Here is a 23,052-nt window from a genome sequence, read left to right as displayed (position 1 = left end):
GTAAATGAAAGATCGAAGTTGGGGCATCATGGAGTTAGGAAACCGGGATTTTGTAAACTTTAAAAAAAAAATTACCAGAGCGTCTTACATTATTTCTTTCTGGCAATCTTTTGACAGCTTGATGATGCCTTTCTAGCTGACCGTCAGACCCGGGACAGCATTGCATCGGACGAGGAAGACGAACCAGGCCCACCTTGTTTTTGCTCAACACTGATACAAAGCATTGAAGAGAACGCCAAGGATGAGGGCCATGAAGAATTCAGGAGGTGGCTGTGCATTGACCTAGTTGAGCCAGTGCCACATCATAAGCGTAAAAAAGTTATGCGCTCTATTGTACGCGTTGGTGTTTATACCGTCCTTAGTCACTGTCTTAGGGAAAAGCTTTTTGAGGATTGTGAGGGTTGTGTCATAAATGCGCCAGCCCAGCGGTACCATGACTGTTTGACTTGGACTCCAGAGGGTATAAACTGCAAGCTCCGGGGCCTATGTGCTGAACTGTGTTTGGAAAGCTTATTAAATACTGTTATTGCCGTAGGTCCGTGGTCCCCAACACGGTGCCCGCGGGCGCCATGGCGCCCGCAGGGGCATTTGCATGCACCTGCCAGGTGCTTGGGGTTGACCTGGCCCTGGGTACATAGCGCATGGCGCTTGCGCGGGGGGGGGGCGCGCTGGCCCTGGGCGCGCGGTGCTTGAGGGTGGGGGTGCCGGCCCTGGGCGCGCGGTGCTTGGCGGAGATGAGCATTATTATGGGGTTCTGGATGTGAAAAAGTTGTTCGGAGCGAAAAATTATTGTGAGTTTTGCCACACAGTGTACAGTCATGACCACTCTTGCAGGTATTGTTGCCGCCTCTGCTTGAGCGGAACGTGCTCAGACAGCGTGGGCGTGCCGCTGCGGTGTCCTAGCTGTAGACTATTTTGTCGAGCCAAAGAGTGCTTAGTCAGACACATAGACTGCGCATCGAAAAAACAAGTTGAATGCCTGTCTAAAACTTTGTGTGATGTGTGTCAGTCTTACATGGACAAGCGGCACCGCTGTAAAGGGCGACGCTGTAAGCAGTGTAAGGGCTTGCTTGTTGGCAACATTGACAATCATTTCTGTTTTATGGACAGCCTTAGAAAGCCCGAAGCCTCAGAAAAGTATATTTTTTATGATTTCGAATGCACGCAGGAGACGGGGTTGCACACTCCCAATTACATTTTTGCTCTGGCCCTAAAGCCAGAAAAATCCTGGGAATTTAAGGGTAGCGAGTGTCTTTCTATGTTCGTTAAGACCTTTATTGGCAAAGAGTTCCGTGACTACACATTCATAGCGCACAATTCCAAAGGTTACGATGCGTACTTTGTCGTGAGACAGCTACTGAAGGAAAAGATGTGCCTAGAGCTGATCACTCAGGGTAGTAAACTAATGTGTGTGAAAGTTAAGGCCCTGGACATTCGTTTTATAGACTCTTTAAACTTCTTGCCCATGAAGCTTAACAAGCTACTGCAGGCGATGGGGTTTGAAGGGTGCAAAGGGTATTTTCCACATTTTTTTCACACCAAAATTACGTGGGGCCTATGCCTGGTGTGGGACACTATGGTGTAGACAGTATGATGCCCAGGGAAAAAGCAGAGTTTCTCGACTGGTATCGGGACCACAGCTATGAGACGTTTGACTTGCAGAAAGAGCTCGCGTATTACTGTCAACAGGATGTTAACATTTTGAGACAGGCTTGTATTCTATATAGAAAAGAGATTATGAACATGACAGAGATGGGGGATGTAGCAGAGAGAGGCCCTGGTAAATTCACTAAGATAAACCTGTATATCGATCCTTTCCAGTACATCACGCTGGCCTCCATCTGCATGGCGATGTACAGGTTTATGCTTTTGGAGCCTAACACGGTAGCTCTTCTCCCTCCAGACAATTACCACCGGCAGAAAAAGAGATATTCGACCCCATCTATTCAGTGGCTGCTGTATACCTCTTACAAAGAAAATATACAAATACGGCATGCTTTACAGGGTGGGGCACTACAGGTAGGCCCCTACTTTTTAGACGGTTATGCCAATGTTGACGGGGTAGGCACGGCCTTTGAGTTTAACGGGTGTTTTTTCCATGGCTGTGTCACCTGTTATTGTGAAAAAGCACAAAACCCTATGACAGGGACAACTTTTGGGTTTCTTTATTACAAGACGCAGCTTAAGACTGACTATCTAAAACAACTTGGTTTTGTAGTGAGGACTCTCTGGGAGCACGAGTGGGAGGTGATGAAAGAAACAGACAGGGAGCTTGCAGGCTTTTTAAACCGAGCCCAGTTACCCCAGCCTCTCAGGCCTAGGGATGCTCTTTTCGGGGGGAGGACAAACGCTATCCGCCTATATTACAAGCCTAACCCCGGGGAAGAAATCCACTATTATGATTTTACCCTTTCGTAAACAAAACCAAAGAATACCCTATTGGACACCCCGATATAGTTTATGACAACTTTGGACCCCTTGCAAATTATTTTGGAATTGCAAAAGTTAAGGTGTACCCCCCGCGAGGACTCTTTTTCCCATTGTTACCTGTCAGAGTGGGTGGCAAGCTTATGTTCCCGCTATGCCAAACATGTGCGGAAACCGAGCAGCGAGAGACGTGCACCCATACTGATGAGGAGAGAGCTATCCTGGGGACATGGTGCACGGTGGAATTGACTGTGGCCATAGCAAAGGGGTATACAGTGGCTAAAATCTGTGAAATCTGGCATTTCAGTGACAAATCTGACAAACTCTTGTCAGAGTATATCAAATTACACCTCCGTCAGGAACAAGAGGCTTCAGGGTATCCCGGCTGGTGCACAGACGAACAAAAACAAAATAAGTACGTTAACGATTTTTACCAAAAAGAAGGCGTGCGTTTACGCCAACACGAGATCAGGTCGAACCCAGCTAAACGCCAAATTGCTAAACTGTTTTTAAATTCTCTGTGGGGTAAATTCGGCCAAAGAACAAACCTACCCAACACCAGCATCGTAAGAGACCCTGATGAACTCTTTCGGTACCTGTTTTCCCCCAATTACGAGGTTTCATCCTGCGAGTTTATCGACAATGAAACAGCATGCGTGTCTTGGAAGCACGCAAAAGACCGGTACTCTGTCTCTGGCAATACCAATGTTTTCATAGCCTGTTTCACCACCGCTTATGCCCGCTTAGAATTATACAGTCTCCTAGATGGGTTGCAAGAGCGGTGCCTATACCATGACACTGACTCAGTGATATTTGTGAAAAGGGAAGGTGACTGGAATCCCCCTCTGGGGGATTATTTAGGGGACCTCACGAGCGAGATCCCGTCAGATCAACACATCACTGAGTTTGTGTCGGCAGGCCCGAAAACCTACGGGTATAAGCTGTCGGGAGGAAAGGCCTGTATGAAAGTCAAAGGAATTACCCTAAACGTAGCAAACTGTGAAAAGATCAACTTTGACAGTTTGAAAGATCTAGTCCTGGACTATTGCACGGGTCTGCAAGAAAACACCTCAAAAAAGATAGAGGTGCAACAGCCCTCGATTGTAAGAAACAAAAATCAGTGGCAAATAGAGACAAAAACCCTTAAAAAACACAAAGGTGTTTATAACAAGAGGGTCCTAGGAGAAGGGTTTAAAACCCGACCCTTCAGCTTTTGAAAAATGGATACGAGGTGGAAACACCCCTTTTCTGCAATTCTCGCAGGGCCTAGCAACTGTGGGAAAAGTTACTTTATAAAAAACGTATTGGATAATGCCAAACACACACTGTCTGTTATGCCTGAGAATATTTTGTGGTGTTACAGTTGTTGGCAACCTCTGTATAAAGAACTGCTCTGTAAATATCCCTTTACCAATTTTGTGGAGGGTCTGCCTAATGCTTTTGACGATGACCATTTGTTTCCTACTAATAAAGTGAATCTGATTATCGTGGATGATCTGATGAACTCTGCTTGTGAAAGCGATGAAATTGAGAAAGCCTTTACCAAGTACGTGCACCACAGGAAATTGAGCATTATGTATATCGTTCAGAACGTATTTTGTCAGGGGAAAAAGAGCCGTACGATTAACCTAAACACTAAGTACATGGTTCTGTTCAAAAACCCCAGGGATAAACTGCAAATCGCTACGCTTGCTCGGCAAATTTACCCCGGCAAGGCTCAATTCTTTCTAGAAGCTTTTGAGGATGCTACCAAAAGACCTTATGGCTACCTGGTGGTGGATTTAAATGCGTCCACGCCAGAAGCTTATAGACTAAGAACTGGTCTTTTCCCTCCAGACTGGCCGGTGGCTTCTACTTTGAAAAGAACAACCGCCGGGTATAAAAAGAGATGATTTATCGGCAGACCCTTTTTAACAGCTGGGGGTTGCCGACCGAAAACATGTCTAGCTGCATGAAGAGAAACCTGGCTCTTTTAAAATTACTTAGCAAATCACCCCCGCAGCAAAGGAAGGCTATACTGTGTTCGGCCTCTGACGATTTAGTAGCGGCCATCTCAGAACTAGCACTCAATACCTTAAAAGGAAACGTGCCTTTGACGCAGAATCAAGTGAGCGTGCTGAAAAAGAAACGCACGCTTATAAAAACATTGTCTAATAAAAGGGTCTCGCTTAAAAGAAAGAAGCATCTGGTGAAGCAGTCTGGGGGGTTTATCGGCCCTTTGTTAAGTTTTGCTGTCCCTCTGATAACGGGGCTTTTGAATAACCGATAATGGAGTATGCAGAAAAAATGTACCTGGTGCCCAGCCATCAGCTGGAGCAATTAAGGGCTCCCCCTCCAGTGGAGGAAAATATCAGAACAACTGCAACTCGCTTACTGGATGCTGAAATGAAGTCTGTTCTTCAAAGGACTGACTTAGCCGAATACGAAAAGGCTAAACTCTACAGCGCTGTGCTTCAGAGATACCTAACGTACGTGAGGCAAAGTGATGCAGATAAAAGGAAAATAAGTCTGTTTCTACCAGAACAGAGTGACACCGCCAAACCTCCAGAAACAGAAAACACCTCAGACTCTGTGGTTCAGGAGCTGTTGGATAACGTGAATAAGCGTTATAAGAAAAAGGCCTCAGTGTTGCTAAATAAGCTGGGCCAGGATAAAACTATCGCTTCCTGGAATGATAAAGGTGCATTTGTGTACAAAGGCTCGGTGGTTAATGGTTCTAACATGCTTGACTTAGTCAGAGCCGTCACCCAGACGCGTTCTGTCCCTAGCAGACATGTACCTAAAGGATGGGATGTGTTTATCAATGCCATGGCAGAACTAAACGTTCCATCTTCCATCATGGGCAGTGCAGACAACAGAGTTCTTTTGGAACGCCTGAAGGCCTCAGCCACTGACGCTGGGATGGATCGAGAAACACCAACTCCTTTTTTGCCTTCTAAAAAACAAAAATTGGCTAAACTGTCTGACTGGCTCAGTGTGTGAAGTTTGTCATGTTCTAAAAATAATTTTTGAACTTGATCACATTTTGCTTTAAATAAAACACTTCTCTATATATAGAATATCTATTTAATATATATATATATTATGTCTAGGTATTTTTTCTGAATTGTTCATTGTTTTTAAGAAGAAAAATTAAGAAAAACAACCATCAGTTGCCTTTAAACCCCTCACCTGGGGTGCTTTACTGCGTGTCAATTTAATTTTCACATCCACCCCGTTCAACAAAAGTTTTTCTTGAAAAAACAGGTCGCTGTGTAGATGACCCAACAACTCCATTGTCCTGCTCTGGGACGTCAGCCTTGCACACCTCACAAATCCTAGATTCTCACCATCCAGCTGTTTTTTCGTGTTGTCCAGGAGTGTCTTTGTAAAACAGTCAGGCGGAAAATTGCTTACTAGGCGGTCTCCCAATGTAACGTCCAATTGACTGAAAATAGAGGCCACTGGGTAATTCACCAGGCCTACCGCGGCATCCCTGGGGAGTGCAGTCCCATCGCCTTTTACTATCTTGCAACAAAGGTAGAGTAGGATGTTGTTTAAATCCATATAATCTATGCCATTCCCTGCTATAAAAAAGTCGATGGGGGCAGTTTCTGTCACGGCTGACAGAGGCGGCACCTTGATGTAGATGCTTTTCTCAATGCTGGTCTGCGTAGGGGCTATCTGAAACAAGTCTAGTTCAGATTTGGTGCACTCTTCCGACCCGCAGTGAACGAAAGCCATGTTGACTAAAATATATCTCTTTTACCAGGTACAGAGCGTGTCCTCTTTCTCCCTGGCTTCCTCTTGGACTTTTGCTTATGGCCTGTCCTGCGTGTCAAGGCTCTTCTTTTAAAGGGTTTCGGGGGTCCTGTGCGTCGCGGATATGACGCATTTCTCTTTCTCTTCCTCCTTTTAATATACATCAGCCCTGACCCTTCCTGTTTAGCCGGATTCCCCACCTTCTCCAAGACAGCCTGGGAAACGTGGCCTACCACATCTCTGGCTATGTTTTGAGCGGCTGTTTTTATGTGGGGTTTAATAATCTCTAGCCCTCTTCGCAAAAGCGGTACAGCTTTTCGAAAAAGGCTACGGAATATACCGCCCACGCCGGCCCCGTACATCACAGGGGCTCCATGATATCCAGGAAGGGCATATCCAGCCTGGGCTTTGTAATAGTTGCTGTAGACTTTGGAGTGACCATAATTTTTTACGATCGCCATAATAGTGTTTTGCTTTTTAGAAACCTCGCTCTTTCCGGGAACGCAGGTGCAGCTTCACAATCACCTTGCCAAAGCGAAATGAAACGCATCCGTTTTGATCCGTCTTTATTTCAATGGTGATGGTGTCGATGTGGTGTTGACTGATGGGTACGTAATGAGGCTTATCGTAGGTGATGGTAACAAACTCATTGTTATTTCCTCTGACAGGGACGCAGCGTAACAGGGGGACAGAAAAGTCCCCCACAAACTGGTGTTCTACAATATCCGTGTATAGATACAAGGAGTTGAAACCCCCTGTGATGTCTGCTGAGAAGGGACTCTTCTGGACACTGTGCCCGGGGGCCAAACCCAGAATGTTAGCTAGCTCCCCGAGGGTAGAAAACGTAGCAGTAGCATCGGTGGATTTAAGTCTACATTTTCTACTCACGGGGTCATAATTCATGATAACATCAGGCGGTCCAGAATGACGTGCCACAATGCTATTCATATGTTCCAATAATTCGGGTATAGTTGAGTAATAACCTCGCCGTAGGATATAACTCCATGGTTTATCTCCAAAGGTGATTTGGAAAGGGGTGTCCTCAGTAATGTTGTTCCAGCTGTGTGGATATTGTATTTCCGCTAACCCCACTTCCCAGGCCCCCGGGAGATCCAACGACTTTATTAGCTGTATTGTAAAGGCCGAGCTGGTGTTTTGGGGAAAAACCCCAGAGCTGGCGTTGCTGGGCAGAGTGATGTAGAAGCCCCCGTCCCCCATTTCTCTCCTTGCAGGTGGGATTGTTTTTATTCTCGCTTAAACGTTACAGAGTTGAGAAGCTTCTACCCAACTGTTAAATTTGTTGGGCCACTCCAGCCATTTCACCAATAGCTGCTTTTTTCTTCCTTTCCCTTTCTCTGCTAGAACGTTTTCAATCCTGTAAATCCTGTCTTGTTTGGGGTTCACCTTTTGTAATTCTTCAGGGTAAAACGACCCCGTCACTGTCTCACCCTCATAATCTTTTAATCGGTAGACAGGTCTCTCACCCCTGGTTAAGGCTTCATCCACTATGAATATCTCATCGGTAAATGTTTGTTCATAACCTTTTTTAAAGGCACTTTTGGTTTTAGAGAGTCTCACGTGGTCCCCTTTTCTAAAAGGAACAACAGCCAGTTTTATTTTAACATCATCTCCATAAACACTTTTCCAGACCTTCAGAGAATTGGCGGGGTTCACATCAGCAGGTCTGGTCCGTATAGTTCTGTGAAAGCTCCAGCTGTAACTCTTTATAAACTCAGATAATATGTAAATGTAGCGAAAGGTATTGTGGGCTGTAAAATATCTCCACATCCTAGATTTTAAAGTTCTGTTAAATCGCTCCACAACCCCCGCTTTGACTTCATTGTTAGTAACAAAATGGTGGACACCATGCCGCTTTAACAATCCACTTAAAGGTTTGTTTAAAAATTCTTTTCCCCGATCCGTTTGTAATTTTTGAGGCACGCGACCTTCGCTGAAAATAGCTTTAAAGGCCTTGGCTACCTCCTTGCCCGTCTTGTCCTTTAGGCCTAAGGCCCAGGCATATTTTGATAAAATGTCTATCACTGTTAAAATATACTTAAAACCGCTGTTGCGTTTGGAGAACCGGTGCATATCCACCAAATCTGCTTGCCATTGTGCATCCACGTCTGAGACAATGGTCTTGTCTCTTTTAAAATGTATTCGAGCAGGCTTGTGCAAAGAGTAAGCGTCTTGGTCCGAAAGCCATGATGTTACCTGTCTTCTGTTCAAAGTTTTACTGTGCTTTTTGACTGCTTGAAACAGAGGGTTCACCCCACCAAAGCTACCAGCTTCCCTGGGGGTGTAATATATTTTCTCTAACAGAGCAATCTGCGTAGACATGACTGTTATTTGTGTTAGTAAAAGATGCTGTAAGTATGGAAGGAACACATTCACACCAACACATTTCATACAAGTTTTATTAAGCATCTGGATTAACACACCCTTTTACAGCCATCTGCAAATGGGCACCATGACACTATCCCCCACCACTATCGCTATTAGGGAGTCCGAGTTAATTCATTCTTGCACGTTTGTTCTCGAGATCCATGTGTCAGATATGAGCAAAAAAAGCGGGCACAAGATAGATTTACTCCCACAGGATTACCGATGTGCAATTTCTCAAAGGTTTCTAGAAAGTCATCGTCGACCTGGCAAGAGATTGTCAAAAAAGAGAATAAGCTACAGCTGCTGGTTTTTAGATTCACAAAACACCCATGATGCCCCCCACCTCGATTTTTTCATTTACCTGTTTGACTTCTTTTCCGTTCACCTTGTCCGACTCCTGGGAGAGATGGGCAGCATCCTCCACAGGGACAGATAACGAGAGGCCGTCTAGCTCGTCAGGCTGCCGTGGGAGGAGTTGGGTTTCGGGATCAGATTCTGGTGTATCCAATAGCAGAGGGGGCAAAGGGCCCCTTTTCGCCTCTCCCTCGTCCTCGGAACTGTTGCTGATGTGGCACTTTCTTCTCATGTGGTGGAAGGCCCTCGTCACCAAAACAAACTCCAAACTTCTGGTGGGGGTGGTGAAAGAGTCCATGTTTCCGCTCAGCGTTTGCACGCTCTCTGAAACACGCGCTCTTGGAACAAGATGGCCTCTTTTGTGTGGCGCTAGAACTTATGGGGAAGTGCTATGCTCTGATTGACAGAGGGTGTCACGGGAAGCTCTTAGAGGGGTCACACGACCAGCTTCCGGTCTGGTCAACGGGTCCCAGAACTGCACCCCCCGAATGGTGAAAGCGATTTGTGGGGCGGTCCTACAGGGAAAAAAACCCTCCTGATTGGTAGAGGGAGGCAGGGTGAGTTCTTAGAGGGGTCACACAACCCACTGCTGGGCGGGTCATCCGGTCCCGGAACTGCCCCCTGATTGGTCAAAGCAGTTCACGAGGCGGTCCTACAGGGAAAAAACCCCTCCTGATTGGTGGAGGGAGGCGGGGCGAGTTCTTAGAGGGGTCACACAACCCACTTCTGGGCGGGTCATCCGGTCCCGGAACTGCCCCCCGATTGGTCAAAGCGGTTCGCGGGGCGGTCCTACGGGGAAAGCCCTTCCTGATTGGTAGAGGGAGGCGGGGCAAGTCCTTAGAGGGGTCACATGACACCCCTTACTTCCGGTCACCTGCCCCTCTTGACCCTGGATGTATTACCCCCAAGGGCGGGACTTCCGGTGACAGGGGACGGGCCTAACGGGGGTCACATGACATCCTTTTTTACTTCCGGTCACCTGTCCCTCTCGACCAGGATGTACTACCCTCCAGGGGCGGGACTGCCGGTGACAAGGGAGAAGGAACTTCCGGGGAGTCGGGGGGGGACTTCCAGGGTCAGGTGGCGGGGCTAATGTTTGATTGATGGTAGGGCCCTTATACTACTCTCCTACCCCATAGCAGAGCTGGCCGCATACCACCAAGGTCTAGCTTCCCACCGAAGTATATGAGGTGCAAGCTGGAAACAGAAGCTGGCACAGACAGAGCACATTGTCCTCCAGCAATCCCTCTCTTGTTCCCATTCAAGGTAGCAGGAGCTCTTTGATCTATTTGTCTGTGCTTCATTCCCCGAGCACTCATCCAGGTCAGATGTCTCTTAGGACCTGAGTTGCCACCAGCTGGACAATGGGACTTGGGTCATTCTGTAGTACCTGGAGAGCTGGAATTACAGAGAATATGACTCACTTTTCATATAGTCACCTATGCCTGCAGTAGCTGGAGATTTAGTACCAGTGAGTACCAAGCTACAGAAGCTCTCTGTACAAACAAAGCTTTAGGTTCCTCCATTGGGATCCTTCCAAGCTCCAAACTGAGATGGAGGAGGGGGGAGAGGGGAGACCCTGACCCTACCAGAAACTCATCCAATTGGAAGGTGCTCCATTGACTCAATAGCTTCTGCTTTTAAGTTATTTTACATCTCCTGACAGAAATAAATCTGATGGTGTGGAGTTTGGGGTAGCAAAAAGTGGCTTCCAGGGAGCCGATGGAGCCCAAAGAGTGGATCACACAGGTTGGGAAGAGGCATTGCCAGGATAGCCAGGAGATGCACTGACTTATATCACACTGGCTGCAGTTTCCTCCAGGTACGTCTACACCGCAAAGTTAATTCAAAATAACAGCTGTTATTTTGAATTAACTTTAATAGCATCTATACATGCAAACCGCTATTTCGATATTAATTCGAAATAGCAGAGCGCTTAATTCAAATTTAGTAAACCCCAGAGCTATTAAAGGGATAGACCCTGGCCCGTGCCAGATCCAAGCCTACCAGCCAAGAGCCAGCAGTGGCCACTGGGGCCCCTGAGCCAGTAGCCACAAAACGTGAGCCAGCAAGGCACTGGCAGCCAACCCTCCACTGCTCCTCAGGAGCAGTCTGCCAGCACCCAGGAGCCTGACAGGGGCTGGAGAAGGCGGGTGCCTTCCTGGTCCAGGGTGGAGATCATGGACCTTATTCAGGTTTGGGAGGGATGCCCCAGCATCCATGATCTCCGCACTAGACAGAGGAACACGGCCGTCAATGGCAGGATAGCTGCCAGCCTGGCCACCAAAGGCCACATGCGAACCCAGGAGCAGGTTTGCATGACAATCAAGTTGGTGCGGTGAGACCCCCAACCTTGGGCCCTGATCTTCCCTTCTCCTTTCTTCCCTTTGCTTCTCCCTTCCAACTTCCTCCTCCCAGGTTTCACCCTCCCCTCTCCCACCCACTCTATTCCTCTCTCCCACCTCCTTTTCCCAGTCTCCCCAGAGGTTCACCCTGTTGTTCAATAAACCCAGTTTCTATTTTTGAACATACATGTCTTTTATTTGACATCAGGAAGGGAGGCTAGGGAGGAGTAAGAAGATGGACGTGAGGGAGGAATGGGGCACGAGCCCCCGGTGGGGAGGACCGGGGTGGCTCTGAGGGCTCCTCGGGGTGGACACTCTCCTGCAGGGCCTCCTGGATCCTGACAGCCCCCCGATGGACTCCCCGGACGGTAGCCTGCAGCAAGTGCAGCTGGGCTGATGGCAACAACCCTACGAGACGCACCGGTGTGCCCAGGGGCAGCTCTGGCTCCATGTGGCCGAGTGCTGTGGTGTCCCGAGTGCAGGCACTCAGGGCACTCCAAGACAGGACTGCTTTGTTGTCCCTCATCGGGGTAGAAAAGCGAGCGGGGAACCCTGAGAACTGTCTGTTCGGGGTGGGGGTAGGGTCCCGTGAAGCACGGAGCTCAGCCTGAGGCAGCAGCCCCACACACTATGTCCTAACCTGATGCCCTGCCAGCACTGGTTCCGGCCAGCCTGAACTTCGGTTCAGGGTCCACTCAGTGTGGACGCGCTACTTCAAAATAACAAAATGCTATTTTGAAATAGGTTTTGTGTATAGATGCATAATTCGAATTAGCTTAATTCAAATTAACTATTTCGAATTAAGTTAACTTGAATTAACGCTGTAGTGTAGACGTACCTCTTTCAGAGCAGACTAAAGCTGAATCTGTCCTTTGATGTGTGGCTGATGCACTTCACACCTGTGGTATCAGTTACTGCTTGCTTGTCAGCTAAATTTCTTTATAACTCACTAATGAATAGGATTTCACCTGTATTTGTTACTTACAGGTCAACAGATGTTCCATGTCCAGCCATTTCATATTTTTGGTGTCCGTATGTTCCAGGATGATGCCTAAATAAGCAGTGTAAAATAAACATCAATAAAAAACCTTCTCTTGTTAAGTGCAAGGTGATAACATTGGCCCTTTGGCTTCTATTGTGGGTCTAAGGTGAGCTGTAAGCAAGAAAATACTAGAAAAGTTTAGCGTCCACACTGAAGAGAATAAGAGAAAAAAATTAAGAATGTTTACATAAAACCTCATTTGCTTTAAACAATCTATGTTCCTCTTGCCACTGCTGTCAGTTATTGGAGATATACTAGGATAGTGTATTAATCTAGTGGTGTGAACAAAGGGCTGGGGCCAGGAATAAGTGCGTACTAAGCAAGGATCTCACATGGATAAATTAATTAGGCCACAATGCTTGCCTGGCTTGCATGGGTGTGCTAAGGAAAGGATGGCACAGGGCCAAAGGGGAGGAATCTAGTGCTTCCTGGGCAAGGCAATCAGGAACCTGCAACAGCAGGCACTGTGTGGCGGTGGCCTGCCTACCTCCCAGTGATGAAGCACCAGTAAGGAACAGTGAACAACACTGAGCTTAGGTCTATAGTTTGAGTCCACACTAACTCTGACTACTAAAAATAGAGTGCAGGTAAGATGACAGAAGCAGTCGGAGGAGCTAGCCACCTTGAGAACAGACTTTTGGGTTTGGATGGGATCATCCTTGGAATAGTTAACCCCTCCTGCTACTCCTGCCACAGCTACTCTATTTTTAGCACACTAGTTTGATCGGAGAATAAACATACCCTACGTGACAGTGTGCCAGCCTCTGCTACTAAATGACTGCGCCATCTCAAAGCATTCTATTGCAACTTACAAATTCCTCCTAACACCACACTGGAGAAGTAGGAGAACATTAACATCTCCATTTATGCATGAGAAGTCACAGCACGGAGAGATTAATAGTAGCTCAGTGCTGCACACAGGGACTTTTTCTGTCTACCTCAAAGGGAATACCAAAAGGGACACGGCACACTTTCTCTCACCAGCTAACTTGGCTGCAACTGCCCGGATCTCTTCCCAGCTGCTGCAGAAGTATGTGATGGTAGTTTTGTAAAAGTTCTCCAGTAGCTCAGCCTTCTCTTTGGCCTAGAGAAAATCAGGGACACATGAGCTCTCTCTGGCTAGAAATGCCCTTTGACTGCCAACACATGCCTTTACAAACCACAAGTAAACAGTCTGTGTTCCTCTTGCCACTGCTGTCAGTTATTGGACTCACTCAGACTTTTTTTTTAATTTAAACAAGTAAATAAAAGAAAGGACAGGAGGCTGTGTAGAAGTGGGGAAAGTGGGAATCTATGGCAGATTTACATTCCTCTCACCCTCAGTCCTGTATCCCACTCTAATAGGGTACGTCTACACTACAACGTTAATTCGAACTCACTTAGTTCGAATTACTTAATTCGAACTAAGCTAATTAAAACTAACGGATCTAGACTAAAAAACTAGTTCGAATTAGCGTTTTACTAATTCGAACTAGCATGTCAACATTAAGTGGACCCTGAACCGGGCTTAAGGATTGCCGGAAGCAGTGCCGGCAGGTCATCAGAGGAGGACTTAGAGCGTGGAGATGCTGTCTCAGGCTAGCCGAGGGCTGTGCTTAAAGGGTCCCAACCCCCACCCCGGACAGACAGTTCTCAGGGGTGCCCCGCTTGCAAAGCAGTCTTGGCTTGGAGTGCCCGGAGTACCCACACTGGGCACATCACAGCACTTGGCCATCAGACCGGCTGCACTTGCCGCAGCCTGCCATCTGGGGAGATGGGGCAATTGGGGGGCTGCAGGAGAGCTTCCACCACAAAAGCCCGCAGAGCCAGCCCAGTCCTCCCCATCGGGGGCGCGTACCCCATTCCTCCCTCAACTCCTTCCACTTACCCTTCCTAGCCCCTCTTCTTGATGTACAAAATAAAGGACAATTGTGTTCAAAAATGGAATCTGTCTTTATTGAACAAAACTGGGGGAGACTGGGAAAAGGAGGTGGGAGAGGGGAAGAGAGAGGGTGGCAGAGGGGAGGGCAACTAAAATGATCAGGGGTTGGGAACAGGTCTCATATGAAGAGAGGCTAAAGAGACTGGGACTTTTCAGCTTAGAAAAGAGGAGACGGAGGGGGGACAGGATAGAGGTCTCTAAAAGCAGGAGTTGGGTGGAGAGGGTGCATACAGAAAAGTTCTTCATTAGTTCCCATAAAGAAGGACTAGAGGACACCAAAGGAAAGGAATGGGTAGCAGGCTTCAAACTAGTAACAGAAAGTTGTTCTTCGCAAAGCACAGAGTCAACCTGTGGAACTCCTTGCTGCTGGAGGCTGTGAAGGCTACAACTAGAACAGAGTTTAAAGGGAAGTGAGATCAAGCCATGGAGGTTGGGTCCATGGAGTGGTATTAGCCAGGGGGTAGGAGTGGTGTCCCTGCCCAAAGTTTGTGGAAGGCTGGAGAGGGATGGCACGAGACAAATGGCTTGGTCACTGTCTTCGGTCCATCCCCTCCAGGGTCCCTAGGGTTGGCCGCTGTCGGCAGACAGGCTACTGGGATAGATGAACCTTTGGTCTGACCCAGGACGGCCATTGTAAGCTCAGTGCTCAGGGTCGGGGGTCTCAGTGGACCCCCTTGATTTTCAGGCACACCTGCACCTGGGTGGCCAGGCTGGCAGCTCTCCTGCCCTAGCCGGCCACCTTCCTGTGCCTAGTGCGGAGATCGTGGATGAGGTCCACGATGTCCGCACTAGCCCAGGAGGGAGCCCGCCTTTTGCGGTCCCGGGCAAGCTCCCAGGACCCGCCAGCCTGGTCCCGGGAAGAGGGGGAGGGCTGGGGGGCATCGGGTGGGTGGCTCGATCCGCACCAGGTGCAGGGTCTGCTGGCTGGGTGCTGGCAGGCTTGCACCTGGCATGGGCACCGTAGCCAGTCCGTGCCCCTTTAAGGGGTCCGGGGCCGGGAGGGGGGCATAGAGTTTCCCTGGTGTTGGCCGGAGTGGCCACCAGGGAAACCTGGGGAGGGCTAGCCTCCCACTAGTTCGCATTAAGGGGCTACACAGCCCTTAATTCGAACTAGTAAATTTGAACTAGGCTTAATCCTCGTGGAATGAGGATTACCTAGTTCGAACTAAGCGCTCCGTTAGTTCGAATTAAATTCAAACTAACGGAGCGCTAGTGTAGCACCTATGAAAGTTAGTTCGAACTAACGTCCGTTAGTTCAAACTAACTTTGTAGCATAGACATACCCATAGATACTTACATTGCCCATCACACATTCCCCCTGCTTCTACACCACAAGCCTATGCTGTCAATAATCTCATATAATTCTGTAGGTCACTCACAAGGTGTCTGCAGATATCCATCTGGAGCTCCTCAGGGTTCAGCTCGGTTCTCCAACTAAGATGCTCATTAAGTATAGTTTGGAGCCCCTTCAGTCCCAAAAATGGGGCACAGAGATGAAATGTAGCTCTGCACTCCTGAAAAAGAGGGTTGCACCACTGAATTGTTCCATAACACGTATTGTGCTCAGTCAAATGGAACTCATGTCCTTGACTGCTCATCTACCCCAAGAATAAAAGGGATTCCCCTGAAGTAATAGACAGAAAATATGCCAGCATGACTTTAATAGGGGGAAAGGGATTCTACTTCTGGAGTATTGCATCCAATTCTGGGCACCCCATTACTTAAAAAATGTTGATACATTGGAGAAAGTCCAATGGAGGGCAACAAAGATGATTAGGAGGCTGGAACACATGATTTACAAGGAGAGGCTGAGGGATTTGGGATTATTTAGTCTTCAGAAGAGAAGAGTGAGGGGAGCTTTGATAGAAGGCTTTAACTACCTGAAGGGGGATTTCAAAGAGGATGGAGAGAGGCTGTTCTCAGTGGTACTAGATGACTGAATGAGGAGCAATGGTCTCAAGTTACAGTGGGGGAGGTCTAGGTTGGAGATTCGGAAAAACTATTTTCCTAGGAAGGTGGTGAAGCACTGGAATGGGTTACCTAGGGAGGCAACGGAACCTCTAAATCTAGAGTTTTCAAATCCTAGCTTGACAAAGCCCTGGCTGGGATTGTTTAGTTGAGGCTGGTCCTGTTTTGGGCAGGAGGTTGGACTCAGTGACCTCCTGAGGTCTCCTCCAAACCTATGGTTCTATGATTTTATAATACTGAAAACTGGAGATAGCAGCAATGTTTTTTCAGAACAGATGTAGCTATGAAAGCTGCTTCACTAGGCATAGCTGTGGTCTTTCCTCTGTTGTGGGGAGGCAGGAACGTGGGGTGCAGAGATAGGCAGGAATGAACTCTTGGGATCAGACCCATGACCTATCCTGAACTCCAGTGAGACAACCCTGGCTGCTAAGGACCAGCCTGTCTGGGATTGACTCAAAAGGAGGGCAATGAACTGAGGGAAGAATTTAGGTCTCCACTGCGGGAAGGAATAGCAGAGCTCCCCTGGCATCAGGAGGAAGATTCTTTTTGCTTAGTAATTAAGTCACTGTCATTCTTACCATTGAAACCTCAGGGCTTGGATCTTGCAGGTGCAGCAGAAGCGTGACCCAGCTCTGTCTAACCTGCTTGGCAAAATAGTCCTTCCATTTTCTCTTTGCAGAGCCGGCCAGGATACCAAACAGGACAAAGGCCAATGCACGAAGAGTGTTGTCCTCCTATAGCCAAGAAAGCCACACAGGTTGGTAACGAAGAAATAACCACATCATGTATCTAGCACAGCTGTCTCTTCTACATTAGGGTAGAGTGATTCCAACTACAGAAGTTTAAAAGAACTGGAATTAATCAAGTTTGGGCCAAATGTGTTGATTCATCAAAATACTTTGAAGACAGTTCAATTTTGACAACATTCTTCCAGAAGCCAAGTAGGGGTACTTGGTCAGCTTCTTGGTGACCCATCTAGCAGGCTAACTGGGATCTTGGGCTTCCTGGCCCTCACCTTCAGAACAGCCTGTCTGGCAGGCTGACAAGGAGCCAGGAAATGTGCACCCTGGCACCTCTAATTCCCAGTGTTTCCAGGTTCCCTGTCTCCAGCATAGTCTGCCAGTAGACTGCCCTCAGGCAAGGCTCCCAATAGAGCTGGGTTGAGAATAGTATTACTGTTTCACAAAGAGTTTTGAAATTTGGGCTGGGGGGTGTGTCCCCCAAATAGGAACAAAACCAAAATTTGAAATCTCAAACTTCTCTGCAAAATGGAATAATTTCAACCATCTGACATAAAAATCGTATGGAGCAGGCCCAAAACAGTCTATTACACCCTGTATGCCCATTTTCCTTGTTATGCAGCTACCTAATCTAGTATTCATACTTCCTTTGCCATTCTCATTGGAAATAAAGATGAACAGAAGGGTGAGACTGAAGGAGCAGGGATGGCATCCTCATTTTCTTAATTCTCTGCTCCTCCATAAAACACATCTCTTCCCTAAGGCCTAAAATCACTTCATTCTGACATGAACAATGCCCAGTGAGGACACATCATGCATTGTAAATGGAGCCTCATCAATGTCAGCTGAACTGGGGTTGAAGGCTTCTGTTCACGTACATTATCGAAGTACTTCCGGATCTGTGTGGTGAGGTCTCTGAAGGAAGAACCTATGTCCTTCCCTTTCAGCTCGTTCAGAACGTTGGCCAGTGCCTTCAGGCTTTCGACAATGACTTCAGAACTGAAAGTGTCTTCTAAAGTCCTGATCAGTGCCTCCAGAAGAAACTTCTTGTACTTTTTCACCTGTTCAGACGTATGACATTAAAAAACACTTTCCACTAACCACATTTCTAATATGTTTTTTTAGCAATTATGAAGCAGTGGGAATTTCATCTGCCCCCCTAGTGACCTATAGCTATATTTTACATCAGGTACTAGCTACAATAAGCCAAACTCTGTGCCATATTACACCTATGTAATCCTATTAGATTTCTAATTACTTAGATTTGAAGGCCAAAAGGGACCATTGTGATCATTCAGTCTGACCTCCTTCACAACACAGAACCTCCCCAAAATAATGTCTGTTTGACTAGAGCACCTCTTTTAGAAAAACAGCCCATCTTGTTTTTAAAGTTGCTACTGATAGAGACCCCACCACAACTCTTGGTAAATGGTTCCAATGATTAAAATTACCATTAAAATGTATGCCTTACTAGCAGTCTGAATTAGTTTAGCTTCATTCCCCCTCCCCCCCCAATTGAATCTAAAGGCACATTTTCTAGCCCTTTGAAAATTCTTGTGACTCTTCTCCAATTTATCAGCATCCTTCTTGAATTGCAGGCATGATCCTGACATAGTATTCTAGCAGTTCTCACACCAGTGCCATAAGCAGAGGTAAAATAACTTCTTTATTCTTATTCAGAATCCCTCTGTCTATGCCTCCGAGGATCACCTCAGCTCTTTTGGTCACAGCTTTGTACTGGGCGCTTACGTTCAGCTGATTATCTATCATGATTTGAGTTTTTTAGTGTCTCTGTTTCCTGGAATAGAATCTCTCATCGTGGAAATAAAGCCTACACTCTTCATTCCTAGGAGTATACATTTACATATGATCATATTAAGTACATATTGTTTCCTTATGCCCAGCTTACCAAGAGAACAAACCTGCTGTGTATTGACTGCAAAGAGGTTACAGGGGTATGAGAGAGCAGACGTTGGCCTAGTGCATTGTGCATGGCCTCTGTAAATCCTGAGCAATTGTTTCCTTTAGTTTCTCTAGTTATGCTGCATTGTATTCAGTATTCTATCTTACCTTCTCAGGTGCCCCATAGACTAAATTGCCTAGGCCTCTTACAGCCATTTGACGGACAATGCTGTTATTGTCCCGTGACCTTTCTTCTAAGCTATGTAAGGCAGTCTTAAGGATCTTCTTCTCCCTGAGTATGGGATCAGTCATTAGCTGAAATAAAATCAACATGTCCATTAGCTCTAATATGTTCATTAAGATAGCGAATATAATTTGAGGAGACACGTAATACACTGTAATTTATTATTCTATATGAATGAGTACTGTGTTAAAAACATGGATTTTTCCTTTTAGGCACTATAATGGGTGATTGCTCATCCCTTGAAAGCCTCTCAGTGACTGCATTTGATACCACAGTCCTTTTCTCTCCCAGGTGCATCCTGCCAGTCGATCTTAGTGAGTCTTCCATGGCTCAGCCCTCTGGCCAAGTCTCAAAGTCCAAACAAATGCCTTTTAGGTCCTGTTGCCCTCACTAGGGTCTTCAGCCCCAACTCTGGACCCTTTATATTCTGTTCTTTGTTCAACCTCTCCATAAGCCTTGTCCCCTTCATCGGGTTTATGCCACTGGGGAACCTGAGCCTGCCCACTACTCTTGGTTCCAACCTAGAAATAGCAGCGAGTCATTGCTTCATTTCAGTTTATTGCTACTTTTTCCTTGGGTTCTTCCTATGGGGCCACTTTCAGTTTCTCCCTCTAATTATATGTTTAAGGCTCGTAAGGACTCTCTCTCTGCAAATTCAGCTTCAGAAAATGCTGCCTGAAATGAACCCCTGTGAATTGGTTTGGCCAGAGAATAGCATTCTTTCTTGGCCCTCCACTTCCTGAAAGGAACTGACCTAATAAAGCCCTGTAGCTCCATATATCTGAGCCAGCTGGGCTCTGATTGGCAGCTTTCATGAGGCCTCTCTAGGCAGACCTTGAAAACCCACGTTTGTGACTCCTTTCCTAGGTGGGGTGTAAAAAGATTTTGGGGCACAAACAGATTCCTAGAACCACCAGATGAGCCTCTAAAATAGCGATTTAGCGTAAATGTGAAATATGACACAGACGTTATAGCAAGGCTGTGGAGAGGGAGGATGCTCCAGTAGTTAGCAGCCTAGGACTTAGGAGGTTCCAGTTCAATTTCCTGCACCCTCAAAGACTTCCTAGATGATGTTGGGCAAGTCACTTAGGCCTTCTGTGCATCAGTTTCCTGTTTGCAAAATGGGACTAATAGGCTGTGTCCAGACTCCATGCCTCCGTCGACGGAGGCATGTAGATTAGCGAGATCGGAAGAGGGAAATGAAGCCGCGATTAAAATAATCGCGGCTTCATTTAAATTTAAATGGCTGCCCCGATCTGCCGATCAGCTGTTTGTCGGCAGATCGGGAGAGTCTGGACGCGATGCCCCGACAAAGAAGCCTTTCTTCATCGACACAGGTAAGCCTCGTGAAACCAGGTTTACCTGTGTCGATGAAGAAAGGCTTCTTTGTCGGGGCATCGCGTCCAGACTCTCCCGATCTGCCGACAAACAGCTGATCGGCAGATCGGGGCAGCCATTTAAATTTAAATGAAGCCGCGATTATTTTAATCGCGGCTTCATTTCCCTCTTCCGATCTGGCTAATCTACATGCCTCCGTCGACGGAGGCATGGAGTCTGGACACACCCATAGTGTTTCCCTGCCTCACAGGGGTATTGTAGGGATACATACTTTTAAAGAGTTTTGAGGCACTCAGATACTACATTATCATTTTGAAGTACTCAGATAATACAAGTTTCTAAAAGGATGTTTTAAGGAAGATGGAGAAAAATTGTTCTTCTTGGCCTCTAAGGATAGGATAAGAAGCAATGAGCTTAAATTACATCAAGGGAAGTTTAGGTTGGACAGCAGGAAAAACGTCCTGCCTGTCAGGGTGGTTAAACCCTGCAATAAATTGCCTCAGGAGATTGTGGAATCTGCATCACTAGAAATATTTAAGAGCAGGTTAGACAAACACCTGTCAGGGATGATCTAGACTGTGCTTGGTCCTGCCGTGATGGCTGGGGATTGGACTCGAAGACCTCTCAAGATCCCTTCCAGTTCGAATGTTCTATGAATCTATTATTCTACATTAATGAGAATCTAAGATAGATGTTAATGTATTTGTATGTTGCTTATTTTATAGTATTAGGACACTAGATTCATTTAGAAGATTTGCTGAGCTAGACCAAAATCAGGAGCTGTTGATCAGTATTAGCCCTAGGAATTGTCAGAAAAGGTCTAGTAATTCAAATTCTATGGCTACATCTACATTGGCATGATTTTGCGCAAAAGCAGCTGCCAGTCTACACTGGCGGGGAGTTCTTGCACAAGAACACTGACATTCTAATGTCTAAAATCAGTGCTTCTTGCGCAAAAACTATGATGCTCCCGCTCAGGAAAAAGCCCTCCTGTGCAACTGTTCTTGCGCAAGAGGCCAGTGTAGACAGGCCACATTAATTTCTTGTGCAAGAAAGCCCAATGGCTAAAATGGCCATCGGAGCTTTCTTGTGCAAGAGAGCGTCTACACTGGCACGGATGATTTTGCAGAAAAGCGCCTCTTAGCACAACAGCACATGCCAGTGTAGACGCTCTCTTGCGCAAATATTCTAACGCAAAAACTCTTGCGTTACAAGTATGGGTATGTCTACAGTACAAAGTTAATTCGAACTAACAGCCGTTAGTTCGAATTAACTTTAATAGCGGCTATACATACAAACTGCTAGTTCGAATTTAAATCGAACTAGCAGAGCGCTTAATTCGAACTAGGTAAACCTCATTCTACGAGGAGTAACGCCTCGTTCGAATTAAGTAGTTCAAATTAAGGGCTGTGTAGCCACTTAATTCGAACTAGTTGGAGGCTAACCCTAATCAGGTTGCCCTGATGGCCACTCTGGGCCAAACCAGGGAAACTTTTCTGCCCCTCTCCCAGCCCCAGAGCCCTTAAAGGGGCATGGTCTGGCTACAGTGCCTGTGCCAGTGGCAAGCCTGCCAGCACCCAGCCAGCAGACCCTGCACCTGGCATGGCATGAGCCAGCCACCCGCTGCCACCCAGCCCTCCGCCTCTTCCCAGGACCAGGCTGGCGGCTCCTAGGAGCCTGCCCAGGGCCACAAGAGGCAGGCGCCCGCCTGGTCTAGTGCAGAGATCGTGGACACTATCGAGGTTTGGGAAGAGGCCTCCAGCGTCCACGACCTCCACACTAGGCACAGGAATGCAGCCGTCTAGGGCAGGATAGCTGCCAGCCTGGCCACCAAAGGCCACATCCAAACCCAGGAGCAGGTTTGCATGAAAATCAAGTTGTTCCAGTGAGACCCCCGACCCTGAGCCCTGCGCTTAGTACATAAGAACATAAGAATGGCCGTACTGGGTCAGACCAAAGGTCCATCTAGTCCAGTAGCCTGTCTGCCAACAGCGGCCAACACCAGGTACCCCAGAGGGGATGGACCGAAGACAATGACCAAGCAATTTGTCTCGTGCCATCCATCTTCAGCCTTCCACAAACAGAGGCCAGGGACACCATTCCTACCCCCTGGCTAATAGCACTCCACGGACCCAACCTCCATGAATTTATCTAACTTCTCTTTAAACTCTGTTATAGTTCTAGGCTTCAAAGCCTCCTGTGGCAAGGAGTTCCACAGGTTGACTATAAGAAGAACTTTGTGTGAAGAAGAACTTTCTTTTATTAGTTTTAAACCTGATGTCCATTCATTTCATTTGGTGACCTCTAGTCCTTATATTATGGGAACTAATGAAGAACTTTTCTTTATGCACCCTCTCCACACCACTCATGATTTTATAGACCTCTATCATATCCCCCCTCAGTCTCCTCTTTTCTAAGCTGAAAAGTCCCAGTCTCTTTAGCCTCTCTTCATATGGGACCTGTTCCAACCCCCTAATCATTGTACTTGCCCTTTTCTGAAGCCTTTCCAAGGCCATATCTTTTTTGAGGTGAGAAGACCACATCTGTAGACAGTTCTGAAGATATGGCATACCATAGTTTTATACTTCCCCTCCTCCTTCTTCCCCTGGCTTCCCCCTTCCAGCTCCCTCCTCCCAGGTTTCTAC

At 47.0% G+C, this 23,052-nt stretch overlaps 1 protein-coding gene across 1 annotated transcript; it reads right to left on the bottom strand.

Moving 5' to 3' along the window:
• Positions 1-10,061: 10,061 nt before the first annotated feature.
• Positions 10,062-18,330, bottom strand: LOC149525963 (maestro heat-like repeat-containing protein family member 1). The gene is made up of 6 exons (XM_089776517.1): positions 17,802-18,330; positions 16,762-16,917; positions 15,595-15,729; positions 13,276-13,378; positions 12,238-12,303; positions 10,062-10,305 (listed from the first exon to the last, which is right to left on the bottom strand). Exons 2-6 carry the CDS (start codon positions 16,762-16,764, stop codon positions 10,232-10,234), a joined length of 381 nt encoding a protein of 126 aa, XP_089632643.1. The 5' UTR covers positions 16,765-16,917; positions 17,802-18,330; the 3' UTR covers positions 10,062-10,231.
• Positions 18,331-23,052: the final 4,722 nt, after the last annotated feature.

The sequence above is a fragment of the Pelodiscus sinensis genome, chromosome 1 (assembly GCF_052426305.1).
Source record: "Pelodiscus sinensis isolate ZL-2025 chromosome 1, ASM5242630v1, whole genome shotgun sequence".
NCBI classification, from domain to species: domain Eukaryota; kingdom Metazoa; phylum Chordata; order Testudines; family Trionychidae; genus Pelodiscus; species Pelodiscus sinensis.
This window is presented reverse-complemented; position numbering and strand designations above follow the sequence as displayed.

Coding starts and splice junctions, on each gene's coding strand:
- LOC149525963 (XM_089776517.1), bottom strand. Junction 13,379..15,594: donor TGGATATCTGCAGACACCTT/GTGAGTGACCTA, acceptor GATTTTCTCTAG/GCCAAAGAGAAGGCTGAGCT. Junction 12,304..13,275: donor AGTTGCAGCCAAGTTAGCTG/GTGAGAGAAAGT, acceptor CTGCTTATTTAG/GCATCATCCTGGAACATACG.